This window comes from Macrotis lagotis, chromosome X (genome assembly GCF_037893015.1).
Source record: "Macrotis lagotis isolate mMagLag1 chromosome X, bilby.v1.9.chrom.fasta, whole genome shotgun sequence".
NCBI lineage: Eukaryota > Metazoa > Chordata > Mammalia > Peramelemorphia > Peramelidae > Macrotis > Macrotis lagotis.
The window spans coordinates 555,153,686-555,169,332 of NC_133666.1; the positions used below are offsets into that span (position 1 = coordinate 555,153,686).

Consider the following 15,647-nt stretch of genomic DNA (forward strand, 5'->3'; position numbering starts at 1 on the left):
CATTTATCAGTTCATTTAAAGTCATAATACATTGAGGTATTAATTTAATAATTATCATTTTTATGGGAAGTTTGTTACAATGGAGGATATGGTTGTCCTGGAATCAGGAGGCCTAGGGTCAAGTCCTGCTTTAGACATATAACTATGGGCAAATTATTTAATCTCAGAGTCTGTTCATCTATAAAATGGAGAAAATATTGCTTCTATAAAATGGAGAAAATATTGCTTCTACTGCTTAATCTAATAAAGTTTATGTGACGAAAGTTCTTTCCCATCCTTAGAATGCTATGTGAATGTGAATTCTTATTGTTAGTCTTATTACATGAGCTCTCTCTTGGGTGTGTGGAGTCAGTAGTATACCATTAAGTGATGGAGTTTTTAACCAGTGATGCTATAATTATTTTTCTTTTCTTTTCTTTTCTTTTCTTTTCTTTTCTTTTCTTTTCCTTTTCTTTTCTTTTCTTTTCTTTTCTTTTCTTTTCTTTTCTTTTCTTTTCTTTTCTTTTCTTTTCTTTTCTTTTCTTTTCTTTTCTTTTCTTTTACTTTTCTTTTTTTTTTTTGCAAAGCAATGGGATTAAGTTGCTTGCCCAAGGCCACACAGCTAGGTAATTAAGTGTCTGAGGCTGGATTTGAACTCGGGTACTCCTGACTCCAGGGCCGGTGCTCTATCCACTGCACCACCTAGCCACCCCTTTATCATTATTTCCAACATAAAGTTCAGTTTATAAAAATGTCCATCCTTAAATAGAGCTGATTTCTACACTTGTGTAATCTAAAGGACTCTTTTCTTGATGTTATCACAGAAGTGATTTGAGGTCTGTAAACCCCAAGACCAATTACTTTGGAATGTACAATGCAAGTTTCAATTTCAATTATTTTTACCATACAATGAGAGATATAATAATATGAAATAAGCTAAAACTAGAACCAGAATATTATAAAAATTTTCTCATCCTTGCTTTTTTTTTCTATTGAAAGATTTTTTTTTTTTTGGCAAGGCAGTCGGGGTTAAGTGACTTGCCTAGGGTAAGTAAGCATCATGTGTCTGAGAACAGATTTAAACTCAGGTTCCCTTGACTCCAAGACCAGTGCTATTCGCTGTGCCACTTACCTGCCCCTATTATTGAAAGATTAAAAAAATTGAGACTTGAAAAATGATTCTTGGTTAGTGTCTATATACCTTAGTAATTACATAATTAACAGTCTTATACTACTTGCATTCTTTCTTCAATTGCAAAATAAGCCATAACCGTCTACAGTGTAAGTGTTTAAAGAAATATTTTTGCAAATTTGCAGCTTTTTTGCGACGTGCCACTGCACATAAACATCAAAACAAGTACCATGAAGCAATACAGGATTTAAATAAAGTGCTGACTGTAGAACCAGGCAATGTAATAGCAAAGGTAAGGAAAATAATGTTCTACTTGCTTTCTATTTTGTTTTAATCATTGAAACTAATCAAATACAACAACCTTAGAAAATAAATTTAGACTGAGTTTCTTTGACCTCTTTCTTTGAAAGACATCACAGGTAGTATAGAATATGAATATTTTTTCGGAAGTAGAATGAAAATATATACTTAGGTTTGTTTGTTTTTTTAAATGATGCACAAGCCTATGCATTATACATATATGCACACACACACACACACACACACACACACACACACACACACACACACATACACAACCTGTCAGCAGTGGTCACATTTTAGGGCAGCTTTTCACATGGTGCTCCAAGTTTCTTGTTTCCTTCTGTCTAGAAATAATTCTGTATTTGTTGTCAGAAGATCTGACTTTTAGATCCTCTCTCCCACATGGGAACTAACTTAAGGCTAATAATGTCATCTCTTTAGGCATAATCTTTGTCTGTAAAATGAGGGGGTGAGACCAATAATAGCTAATAATAACTAACATTTATAGAGCATTGTGCTAAGTGTTTTATAATTATCTTATTTGATTCTCATAGCAAACTTGTGTTTGTGATATTATCTCCATTTTATGGATGAGGAAATGAAGGCAAATAAGTACTTAAGTGACTTGGGCAGAGTTAAAGTTAGGAAATATCTGAGGTCGGATTTGAACTCAGGTCTTTTGACTCCAAGTCAGCATTGAACCCCCTCGATCTGTTAACTTGTGGTCCAATGGTCTCTATTCTTTTACCTGATCTAGATGTAACATTCTAAGAGTCCTAGGGTCATGCAGTCCCAGGCATGAGGTGGGCTTCAGTCTTCCTAACTCTAAGGACACTTGACCCTCTCCCCACACCTGCTGCCTCCTCACCAAGAGCTCCCTGCTCCAGTGAAAGTATTGGTCCAGTCCACAGTCAATATGTCTGTGCATCTTCTTTGCCTAATACAATTAGCAAGCAAGTACATTCTGTTGGCATAGTCTCAGCTCCAGAGACATCTGCAGCTTCCAGTGTACCACAGGTGGTTTGAGCACAGGAATGCCTTATTGTTTGGAAGATTTTTTAGTTATTCCCAGAAGTCCCCAATAGGATATAAGGGAAACAGGTCTTTTCTGCCTTTAGTTGCCCAACTGTGCCTTCTAGATTAGGATTAGTGCAGATCCCTGGGAACATTAGCTCTAAATCAGACTGAGGCTTCTGTCAGTGACACTCCATTCCTACCCCCCAGTGAGCAGGAAGTCAAGATTAAAAACCAGAATAACAATGCTTACACCTACTTCTGTCACTCTTCAGGACCAGGGTTGCCAGAAGGAGACATTTTTAGGGAAGCCTTGGTAAATTCCCAGGTGGGAGAACACCAAGGAAACAGTTCCTTGTACTAGAGGAATCTAGAATTCATCGCTACAGGTCACAGACTGTGACTCTTTGGGAAATTCAACCTTCAGAAGTCCAGGGACTTCTGATTAGGACATTTCCCTTCCAGGGCCAGGTGTGTGAAATTGCTCCAAACCTCAAAACTCTTCTGGTCTTCCATAGTGCAGCAGTTGAGGCCTGTCTGGTTGGTGTGTCTGAGGACATCTGTGTGGAAAATGTGCTTAAAATTCCATCATGAGGGGAAACATTCATTCTCAAAACAAAACAAAAATCTTCCTGTTATTGGCGGTTTTGAATGTTAGCTATTTTTCCCAATGAAGTCAAAAGGTACTAAATTTTATTCTATATTTATAATTAAAAAATTGGTTTCTCAGCCTCCAACTAATAGTAGAATCAATGTCAAGACCTGTCTCCTCCATTTGAATGTTGGCTTGGCCTGTGTCAATACTACCTGGTCAGCTTTGTAATAGCATCAATAAATACATTTACTTGTCTCAACAAATCATAAAATAAGAGATGTCTTGGATGAGGAGAGAGCAATTCTGTGATTGTAAATGTTCCCTCTCCAACTTAAGAAGGATTCTTATCAATAGGAATTTGGAGTAAATGTTATATGACTTATGAGAGGATCATAATGTAGAAATATGTCATTTATATGAAATCTCACTGGTTGCCCAACTCAAGTTTTATGATTTCTTTGTCCTTTCTGTATAAAATTCCCCCAAATTTTGTATCAGGGTTGGTATCTTTAATACCACCATCCTCCCATGGGTTCAGTAAGATCCTAGAGAATAAAACTTAATGGATAAAATTAACTTTTTGTATTTCATTTTTCAGCCTAAGAAAATTATCTTTAATAGTACCTAAGTATATAATTTTGATGGGAAAAATAGGGAATAGAATCAGATATTGGCAACTTTTTTCTGTTTTCATTTGTATGTGAATTTTGATGCAGCCAAAAATATTTCAATGAACAAATTTCAACCATCCAACTTTATAATAATTTTAGATAAATATGTTAAATTTTTCTGGTCATGCCACTTAAAAAAAAGAGTAAATTTCTTCCCAATGGCAACTAAATAGTGTTTTTAATATTTTATTATGTAGTAAATTTCATCCATTCATTATACTTTTCTGAGCTGTCTATTTGTGTTGTGCTATTCCTATAAGCTTGCTATTAAAATACATTACACTTAAAAAAAAACCCCTAAGAATGGATTTAAGCCTTCTGACACTACCAGCTGGGACTCTTCTCTGTTCTACAGAGCTGGGTGCCTGGAATAAGGAATCACTATTTGAAGGGGGAAATACCCATTAAAGCTAAGGAGACTAGAACTAACAGATTTTTCCATATGAGCAGAAAACTAATGATTTTTGTCCTCTCAGTCTGATAATGTCAACGAATATTTTATAAGCTCCTACTCCAGCCAATCACAGCTCACCACTGGGGATTCAAAAAGAGGCAAAAAACAGTTCTGCCCTCAGGAGCTCCCAGTCTAAAATGCAAACAAATCAATGCAAAGCAAGCTATAAACAGGATAAACTAGAAATAATTTAAGAGAGCAAAGCACTAGGATTAAGAGAAATGGGGAAGGACTTTCTTTAGAAGATAAGTTTTGGCTGGCCAGTGAAGGAATTCAGGAAGCAGAGATGAGAAGAGAGAGCATTTCAGGCATGGGGGGCAGCCAGTGAAAATACCTGCAGTTGGTTGATGAAATGTCTTGTTCATGGAGCAGCAGAAGATTAGTGTCACTGGATGGAAGAGGACGTGTTGGAGAAAGGTATGAGAAGACTGGAGAGGTTGACCAGGATAGACTATGAAGGACTTTGCATGCCAAACGGCATTTTGTGTTTGATCTTAGAGGGGTAGGGAGGCCTTGGAATTTACTGAGTGATGGGGTAGGGGTGGGAGTTGTACATCAGACTGATGAGTTAAGAAAACCACTTTGGTGGCTGAGTGGAGGAAGGATTGGAGTAGAGAGAGAGGCTGAAGCAGGACCCACCATTAGGCTACTGAAGGAATCAAGGTATGTAGTGATAAGGGCCTGCCCCAGAAGGGGAAAGCTGCAAAGGAGGAATTGATAACAGATTAGATTCGGGGTTGGGGGAGGAATCTAGAATGTCTGCTTGAATGGGAGCCTAAGGGAGTGACTGGGAGAAGAGTGTCAGTGTGGGAGAAGGTAGGAGCTGGGAAGGGTCTAGTTTAGGGGGAAAGATAATGAGTTCTATATTGGACATGATTTACTTTTCAATGTCTCCTGGACATCATTAATGAAATGTCTGAAAGGCAATTGGAGATGCGAGATTGGAGGTCACTGGAGAGATTGGGGCAGCATAGATGGATTTGAGAGTCATCAGCATAGAATCTGATACATGAAGTCTTTTTCTTTTCAAAAAAAGCTTTGAGGTGGCACAGTGGATATAGCACTGGCCCAGGAGTCAGCAGTGCCTGAGTTCAAACCCGGCCTCAGACACTTAATAATTACCTAGCTGTGTGGCCTTGGGCAAGCCACTTAACCCCATTGTCCTGCCAAAAAACCTAAAAAATAAAAAAGCTTTAAAGTTAAGAGGGATGACTCTCATGGGAAAGAGTTAGCACATCAGATGAGGACCTAGTAGAAGTAGTATTAAAAGCAGAAACAGAAGAGAGGCCTTGCTGTTCTTCTACAGTTTGAAACTAGGATGATCCCAAAACAAAAGTCAGGGATGCCAGGTTTAGGAAACCTTTTAGGCTGTATTGTTGGTTTATTCCTAAGCATTGGTTTCATCCCTGCCCTGTATGCAAGGACAAGTTTCATAACCTTCCCCTTATTGGAACTGCATCTGGACTCACCCTTAAGACTGCTGACATAGCACAATTGGGCAGTGACCACTCAAGGTCCTGCTGACCAACCGAGCAGCTTGATGATATCACCAGCAGTAATCTGCAGCCCTGTGGTTACAGAGGCACCAATGACTCTTATGGTATTAACCTTGTGCCCTACAAATCTATGCCTCCTTATAAATGTTTATTATTTCCACTAATGATATTATATCACAGGCTACCTTCCTCTTCCCCCCACCTAAAGGCCAGATGTATTAGATTTTATCATTTCACCCCTTCCCCAGAGTTCTACACTACCCTTAAGGGGATTGAAGAATACCTAGGTTCACTGCAAATTATTCCAGCCCCCTCACTGATGTTGTTCCCTTCATCATGGAATGTTGTCTCTTGCATCCCAGTTCTATTAAACACTAAAAATCAGATTAGATTTCACACACAAATATTGACTGCATTTGTCTATATAATAACAAAAACTATAACAGACAAACATATACCCCTAAACACATAGGAGGCATAATCCTCCCTCTACCCCAGTGAATCTCAGGAGTAGGGGATGAAGAGACCTCCATGTTAGGCAATCTGGACATCCTCAAAGGCCCCTCAACCTCCATATTAGCAGTAATTCTCAGGTAGCAGTAAAAAGAAATTTTTGAAAAGTGTATATATAGGTATAGATGTGTATATATGTGTACACATAAAATACACATATAAATATGCACATCAGTGTGTGCCAAATTTATGGAATAAATGTTTTATTACTTATTATAATATATATCTTTAAATGTCTTTATTTGAACAACTTGTGTCCTATGACTGACCAGTAAAAATAAAAATTTTGTTGTGGGTCTCATGAGCTCTGATTTTGAACAGATGAGCACTTTGAACCTAGGGTAGCCTTTTCTGGGATGTGCAGATGTGAACTGGAAAGTGACCCCAGTTACTACATAGAACAAGGGAAAGAATTTTGTTTGTATACTACTTACAGAGTAATTGTATATTGTAATTATTTAATAGAACATTGTGCAACCAGGAGTTTGCTAGAAAAGGCTTCTTTTGGATAATTGCAAGTACCCTAAAAAAAAGGTTGCAGAGTAGGAAATGAAAAATGGTTCTTGCCAGTAGCCATATGATAGAAAATATTTGATGTGATATTCCTGATGACTTATCGAATTATGCTGAAATAATAACAATACTAAACATTTTTGAAATGCTTTGAAATTTGCAAGCATTTTACAAATATCTCGTTTAATTCTCCCAACCCTAGGAGGCAGTTGCTACCTTTAGCCCTTTTTACAGTTGAAATAAGTGAACTAGACAGATGTTAGGTCCAGGGTCACACAGCTAATAGCTTCTAAAGGTTCTAAAAGTGAATTTGAATTCAGGTCGGTCTTACTCCAGGTCTTCAGCTCTGTCCACTGAGCCATCTAGCTTTCTTAAAAGCTTGTGATAGGGGAGGCTAGGTGGCACATGGATAGAGCACCGGCCCTGGAGTCAGGAGTACCTGAGTTCAAATCTGGCCTCAGACACTTAATAATTACCTAGCTGTGTGGCCTTGGGCAAGCCACTTAATGCCATTTGCCTTGCAAAATCCTAAACAAACAAACAAACAAAAAAAAGCTTATGATAGCATCAGCTTTCTGAAGATGTCAGAGAAAGCTGTCTTGATAGAATTGGTAAACATGTTCAGGTGAGTACAAGGGATAATGGTCTTGGTTTGTCTCAGGACAAGAAGAGTTAAACCTGCTGAGCAGATATTTATCTAAGGAAACATCCCAGGATCATCAGCTCAGACAGAAGTTGAAATGTTCTATCACTGTTACTTGTTTAATTCATCAAAAAACTTGACTGAAAAACCAAGCCACACTGGGAAAATGAAGGTGGCTCCTATGAGCCATACCCACACAGTCCTAAATGATGTCCTAAACCTTGTCAGCTGTGATACCTACATCGAGATTATCCCAGATTCAAACTGTAGAATAACAACAAGACCTCTCTTGTGTTCCTGTTCCTAATATTGTTACTTGTGACATGAAGGGAATACCAGAGCAGATCTCAGCATTAAAGAGGGTCAAAAAAAGAGTGATATTCCCTTGGAAATGTCCTTTGCCAAGTTGGGTTTGACCTTCAGATAAACTTAGGCTAGTACAGAAGTTTCCCAGGAAAGCTCATAGCATTTTACTGACAGGACTTTCATGTTCTAATGAAAATAGATGTCCAGTTTATGAATGGATACTGAAGTATTTCCTGATTATTGCAGAAGATAATATTGAATTTGTTTCCTGTGGTAGTTCAGTCTTTAAAGAGAAGCTAAGTGTGACTTTGGAGTCATCAGTGGAAGAAACCACATGGCCCAGAGGGAGCAAAGGCAGGCCAACTGTATGACTAAAACAATAGGATTACTTACTGCCTACATTATGCAATTATATGACAAACCTTACAAGGCTTCCTAGTCTCCTGTTTGGATGAGGAGCTATGTGCTGTCAGCATCATTATCCCTACCTCCATTCTAGTGGAGTCATTATGTTGTACCTCTACACTAGAAAATGGGTCCTTTTGAGTGGCTGAGCTTCCTCTCAGTCCTGATGACATGGTGCATCACAATAATGAGGGATAAGGGAAGGGGAAGATGAAAGGAATAATGTCTATATAATGTCCTCCATGTGACAGGGACTGTGCTAAATGCTTTACAGATATTTGAGGTAGGTATTATTCTTATCCGTTTTACAGTTGAGAAAACTGAGACAAACAGAGGTCAAATGACTTGCCCAGGATCACACAGCTAATATAAGTTAGTGGATAGAACACTGACCTTGGAGTCAGGAGAATGGGAGTTTGAATCCACCCTCAGATGCTTGCCACTGACTAGCTGTGTGACCTTGGGCAAGCCACTTAACCCTGATTGCCTCACATCCGGGGCTATCTCTAGTTGTCCTGATTCATATCTGGTCACTGCACCCAGAAGGTTCTGGAGGAGAAAGTGAGGCTAATGACTTAGCATAATACCCCCTCACTCATAGCCATCTCATGTACTTGTCATGGTATTAACCTCCCAGATGTCATGATGGTCTTCAAGAATGAAAGACAAGCATTATCTGAGGCTAGAACTTCCTGTCTTCAGGCCAGTGCTCTAACTACTGTTCCTCATAGCAAGCTACTCAGAAGTGAGAAAGTTGAATTAATGAATGAACACTCCCATTTAAATTTTAATCAGCATTAGTAAATTCATTATGATTTTATAAGGGGTAATGATTATTAGTAATTTGGAATGTATATATATATATATATATATATAGAGAGAGAGAGAGAGAGAGAGAGAGAGAGAGTCAGGCATCTAATAATTAGTATAAAAATAAGCAAAGTATTAATCCATACTTTGTATAAGTTACATAGGAATATAGATTCAGGTAGGAAGGCCCTATAATTGACCTCAGACTTTCAATGTAAGGGTCATTACTGCTTACTTGCATAACCCCAGAAATGCTTACTCAAATATCTCCATCCTGTTTTGCTCAAATTCCATTCATCAAATTATACAGTAGTGGTGGCATGGCATGTAAAGTCCCCCCACATGTTTTGTTGACTGTACCATCTCCTTTTGCCCAATCTTTGAAGTAGCCCAACTGTACCATTTCATCTTGCCCAACCTTAGGAGTAGCTGATCTATGTTGAGTTGACCTAGTCAACAGAGATAATCCTTGCTTCATTTAATTTATGACCCTGTTGACATTTGTTTTTGTCTATTTAAGTTTATGTATCATATGTCAACCAATGGAATTGTTCTGTTTTTGAGATAGCTGTTCTTGAAAGTCAAGGTAGCAGAGCCTATAAAAATGGGACCCTGATACCAAGGAGAGGACATCTCAGATCATGAGAAAGATGTGAGGTCCATTTCATTAGAGGGGACCATATACTATTTTGATAAAGTGCCATTGGCTCAGAGCTCTGCCTCAGTCTTTTATTGAAGGTGGGACAGTTTTAATCCCCACCTGTGTTCCTTTGGTACAGCTTAATTAAAAGGAGAACTAGATGGAAGAGGTGCAGAGACCTCATTTCTAGTCCCAGCTTTATCACTAGCTATGGTTCCCTGTATAAAGAAACTGATCTTGCTGGACCTCAGTTTCCTTATTTGAGTGAGATAGGTCTAAGTGATTGTTCAAATTATTATAATAATATAATTTTAGGATGGGGAGAAAAATATAAAGTCTGATTAGCATGTATCAGGATACTTGATCCAGGTCATAGTTCTGTCAGTGGTCCTGCCCTAGCTTTAGTGCTTAGCATAGTGGCAAATAGAGAGTAAGTACCTAATATTGTCTAACCAGCTGTCCCATTCAATATTTACTTCAGCTACTTAGAAATGGTAGAAAAATTTTTTCAAATTTAGTATTTCATTTTCTCATAGTTCCATGTAAAAACTATTTTTAACATTTGTTTTAAAAACTTTAATGGAACTTTTTTATTTTTTTAATTTAATAAATTTATTTTTCTACTTGCATATAAAGATAGTTTTAAACCAATCAATTTTCATAAGGTTTAATGTGAGTTAACACATTTCTTTCTTCCTCCATTACTTCCCCCTCCCCTTGACAGAGAGCAATCTAATCTAGTCTATACATTCAGAATCATTTTAAACATATTTCCATATTAATTACATTATGAAAGAAGAACCAGAACAAAAAGAAGAAAAAAATCACAAGAGAGAAAAAAATTAATCACAAAACAAATTTTTTAAATGGAAAATGGTAAGCTTTGACCTGTATTCAGAACTATGGTTCCTTTTGGATGTGGATGCTGTTTTCTATCACAAATCCTTTAGCATTGTCTTTGATTATTTTACTGTGGAGAAGAACAAGTCCATCATAGTTGATCATCACACAATGCTGCTATTAATGTGTACAATATTATTCTGGTTTTACTCACTTCACTCAACATCAATTCATGCAATTTCCAAGTTTTTCTGAAGTCTGGCTACTCACAATTTCTTCCAGAACAATAGCACTTTCTCACATTCATATACCATAGTTTGTTCAGTCATTCCCCAGTGGATTGGATAGGCATTCCCTCAATTTCCAATTCTTTGCCACTACAAAAAGAGCTACTATAAATATTTTTGTACATGTAGGTTTTTTTTACCCTTATGATCTCTTTGGGACACAGACATAGTAGTTTTATTACTGAATTAGGTACAGTTTTATTGCTCTTTGGGTGTAGTTACAAATTGCTCTCCAGAAAGTTTGATCAGTTCACAATTCCATCAACAGTACATTAGTGTTCGAGTTTCCCCATATTCCCTGAAACATTGATCATTTTCTTTTTTTTTATCATATTGGTCAATCTGATAGATGTGAGGTGTTTTTACTTTTTGCAAGGCAATGGGGTTAAGTGGCTTGCCCGAGGCCACACAGCTAGGTAATTAGTAAGTATGTCTGAGGCTGGGTTTGAACTCAGGTACTCCTAACTCCAGGGCTGGTGCTCTATCCACTGCGCCACCTAGCCACCTCGCTACCTCTAATGTGAGGTGTTTTAATTTGCATTTCTCTAGTCAGTAATTTAGAGCATTTTTTCATGTGACTATAGATGACTTTAATTTCTTTAACTGAGAACTGCATGTTCAAATTGTTTGACCATTTATCAATTGGAGAATGAATTGTACTCTTAAAAATTTGACTCAGTTCTCTATAAATTTTAAAAATGAGACCTTCATCAGAAACACTAGTTGTAAAAATTGTTTCCCAACTTACTGCATTCCTTTTAATCTTGGTTGCATTGGTTTTATTTGTGCAGAAACTTTTTAATTTAATGTAAAGAATTATCCATTTTGTATTTTACAGTGTTATCAAGCTCCTCTTTGATCATAAATTCCTCCCTTTTCCATAGATCTGACAGTTAAGCCATTCCTTGTTCTACCTTTTATGTCTAAACTGACCCATTTCAATCTTACCTTAGAATAGGGTGAGAATGCTTATCTATGCCTAGTTTCTGTCATATTGTTTTCCAGTTTCCCAGAAGTTTTTATTAATGAGTGAATTCTTATTCCAGAAACTGGATTCTTTTGGTTTATGAAACAGTACATTATTATAGTCATTTACTACTGTTTCTTTGTCCTAAACTATTCCACTGATCAACACTCTGTTTCTTAGCTGGTTCCAAACAGTTTTGATGACTGATGCTTTGATTCCCTTGATTTTCTTAAACTTTTATTCTACTTTTTCTTGCTCAATAAAATAATTTTTTGGTAATTTGATGGTAGTTTGGCACTGAAAAAGGTAATTTAATTTAGAATTGTCATTTTTATTATATTAACTTAGCTTCCCCATGAGCAATTGACATTTATCCAATTATTTAAATCTGATTTTGTATGAAAAGTTGTTTTGTAATTATTTTCGGATAGTCTCTGAGTTTGTCTTAGAAAACAACAATTTTTTTTTTAGGTTTTTGCAAGGCAAATGTGGTTAAGTGGCTTGCCCAAGGCCACACAGCTAGGTAATTATTAAGCGTCTGAGACCAGATTTGAACCCAGGTACTCCTGACTCCAGGGCTGGTGCTTTACCCACTAGGCAACCTAGCCGCCCTAGAAATTTTTAAATTATATAGAGGAACAAAATAAACTAGATGTGGCAGAATTAGAGGTAAAAATCTTAATGGATAATGAAGACCTGTCTTCACAATAGTAGTTGAAGTGAAGATGGTCTCAGTAGTTTGAAGTTAAAACTCCTTATGAGTAAAAATATGACACAGTTACTAAAAGTCTAACAATATATTGTTATTCAATCATGTCTGATTCTTCATGGCCCCATGGAACACAGCACACTAATACTGTCCATAGAGTTTCCTTGGTCAAGCTACTGGAATGGTTTGAGGTTTTCTTTTCTGGTGGATTAAGACAAACAAGTTAAAACATGACTTGACCAAGTTTACACAGTGTCTGATGTCAGATTTGAATTCAGGTCTTTTTGACTCTAGGTCCAGCACTTTATCCACTGAGCCATCTAGCTTCCTTTTAAAATATGAGGCTGTATTAACAGAAGTAGAGGCATATCCCATACAATAGTGTTCATTTGACTCACAAAAAATTATATATTAAGATGTATGTAAAGCACCATTAACGGGGATAATTAGTTCCATGGGCACAACTTTTGGGGACATCCAGTAAGTAATACTTCATGATCTTTATAGGAGTTAACCCTCTTGGGACTTAGTAGCTAACTTATTTTTATAGACCATCTGCTTGGTTGAATGGCTAGATATATTGCTCAATGACTATACATTTATAATATATAGAATTTATAATGTATTAAATGATATTCTTATGATAAAAGAATGGTGTAGTTTGTAGTTAACAAGTCTTGGAATCAGTAAAACTTGGGTTCAAGTCCTACCTCTTAGGCATACTGACTGGGTGATATGGGCAAAACATTTCCCACCATCACACCAAATCACTGTCTCAGACAATGAATTGGGAAGGAGGGGTGTTTGCTCCCTGGGGGTCTCTATGCTGATGAAATTGGACCCCCACAGCCCTGATGATACAGCTGTAAAGTGTTGGTTCAGGTCACATCATGCACATGTTCCTGTACAATGTCCAGAACAAAGGGGATTAGAATCCTTTGTGCTTTGCACAGAACAGATAACATCTGGACTTCAGGGTTCATTTCTGGGTGCTGCATTTTAAAAGAAACATTGATGGTATAGATGGAGCCTAGAGGACAGTTATGGGGATGGTTTGGCATCTAGTAATTATGTGGAATGAACAGTGGTTGAAGAAGCTTAAGCATTTTTAACTTTAAAAAAAAAGACTTAAGAAACTAGAATATGATTGCTGTTTTCAAATATTTGAAGGGCTATCATATGGAGGAGAAATTAGCTTTTAATTTTTTTGTCCTTGTTCTTTTTTTTTACTTTTTTTTAATTTATTCCTCATTGCCACAGAGGACACAATCCAGGACCATATGGGCAAAAGTTAAAGAGAGGCAAATTTCTGCTCAATAAAACTTTCTTGCAGTTTAACTGCATCTAGGTAGAATAGTGAGGTAGATAGTGAGTTCCTTGATGCTAAAAGTATTTAAACAAAAGCTTGGCTAACTGACCACTTGGGAGGGATGTCAAGGAGGGGATTCATGCTTCATGGAGGGGTTCGGAGTATGCAACCCTTAAAGACTTTTTCAGCTATGAGATTCTCTGATACTATTGGGCTTAATGAAATTCTCTTTTTTTAGTTTTGAAACTTGAAATTACTTTATTTTTTATTACTGTAAAATATTTTCCTAACCTAAAGATTCAATTACAGAAAATCTTGTCAGAAGTTGAAAAACACCTGAACACGTCCCAACCTGAATCTGTACCCAAAATCAAAGGAAAGAGAATGATCATTCAGGAAGTAGAAGATTCAGAGGATGAAGATGGGAAAAGAAGTGGAGAACAGGAAAATGACAGTGAAGATAAGAGTAAACTATCATTTCTTCAGTTGTTCTTTGAGAAAAAGTGGCATTTAAAAAATTTAGGCTGTCTGTATCTTTCAGTTTGTTTAGAAAAGGAAATGGACTTCCACAGGTTCATTTCAGTCATACTTTTTGTTCTGAAAATGACCTTTTGGGTTACCCTCCAAGTTATTTTTCTTTTAACTTTTTCCAATTTTTCCAAACCCAGTATCACTCCTCTTTCAGTTAGTTACTTGGCTTTCACTTTTGAACATTAGAACTTTTGGATGAAACTATGGCTGTGTCCTTATAACACTGTAATTTACAAATAAAACAAACATTTCAGTCTTAAATGGGGGTTTTATGACCATTGACTTAATAGCAGAGAAATTGACTAGAAACAGAAAAAAATCGTGTAGATAGTCTCATACACATCCTTAAACTGTGAATCAATGAAAATATAAATTTTTTGCCTCTTTAAAAAGTTCTGCTTTCAAAAATAAAAGCTCCCAAAGAGAAGCAATGTGAGAAAGTTCTATTTACAAAAAATAAATTATGGATCTCAAAGAGAGACAGTAAAAGAACAATGAACTTTAATAGAATGTCAGGGAGAAAGTTAAATTATTTGTCCAAGATCATTCCAGTAGTAAGAGGCAGAATTAGGTATGAGACAGTCTTCTTCTGAAAGCTGTGCTCTTTCCACTGTTTCACAATGAGCTGAGTTCAAATCCCGAATATGACACATGTGACCCTGATTAAATGGGCCTTAGGAAAATGAGGATAGGGGCAGCTAGATGGCATAATGGATAGAGCACTGGCCCTGGAGTCAGGAGCACCTAAGTTCAAATCGGCCTCAGACACTTGATAATTACCTAGCCGTGTGGCCTTGGGCAAGCCACTTAATGCCATTTGCCTTGCAAAAAAAAAAAAAGGAAAGTGAGGATAACACCAGGAAAATGAGGGTAACACTAGGAAAATGAGGGTAACACTACTAAACAAGGTTGTGATGAGGAAAGTCTTGGTAATTCTTAAATCACTATATTTGTGAGTGAAGATTGAGAAAAAAGATTATCTAAATTTGGCTTTAACAAAAGAGAGTAATGTTCACATATTTATTAATTCATTAAGCCTGTGGTCAGTCATGCATGATTGGGAGCTCAGTAGAACTGGGCTCACAGAGACTTTTGGGAGGAACTACATATACATATATACATATACATATATATATATAAATGGCTTAAGTGGTTAAGTGGCTTGCCCAAGGCCGCACACCTAGGTAATTATTAAGTGTCAGAGGCCAGATTTGAACTCAAGGACTCCTGACTCCACTGCGCCACCTAGCCACCGATAAAGTATTTTTTTAAAACAAAAATAATCCTTAGTAAATGAAAGCTAAATAAAAGGTAGGTGCCATAGAATGGATTGAGCACTAGGCCTGAGGCACTTACTACTTGTGTGACTATGGGCAAGTCATATAACATCTTTTTGATTTACCTCAGTCCCTTCAATTGTAGAATGATAATAACAATACCTGCCTCTCAGGATTTTTATAAGGATAAAATGAGGTAAACTTATAAAGCACTGTGTAGCACTCAGTAGGTGCTTACTATATCCTTTATACC

The 15,647-nt window shown here is 36.9% G+C and overlaps 1 protein-coding gene across 3 annotated transcripts in view; it reads left to right on the forward strand.

Moving 5' to 3' along the window:
- The window catches only part of SPAG1 (sperm associated antigen 1), a 92,722-nt gene that overhangs the window by 47,478 nt on the left and 29,597 nt on the right, over positions 1-15,647 (forward strand). For 2 of the 3 annotated variants that reach the window (XM_074200620.1, XM_074200622.1), the window contains 2 exons: positions 1,297-1,403; positions 13,884-14,052. In XM_074200620.1, coding sequence (XP_074056721.1) covers positions 1,297-1,403; positions 13,884-14,052 — 276 coding nt within the window. The remainder of the gene's footprint in view (positions 1-1,296; positions 1,404-13,883; positions 14,053-15,647) is intronic. The other variant, XM_074200621.1, reaches the window with a different exon arrangement.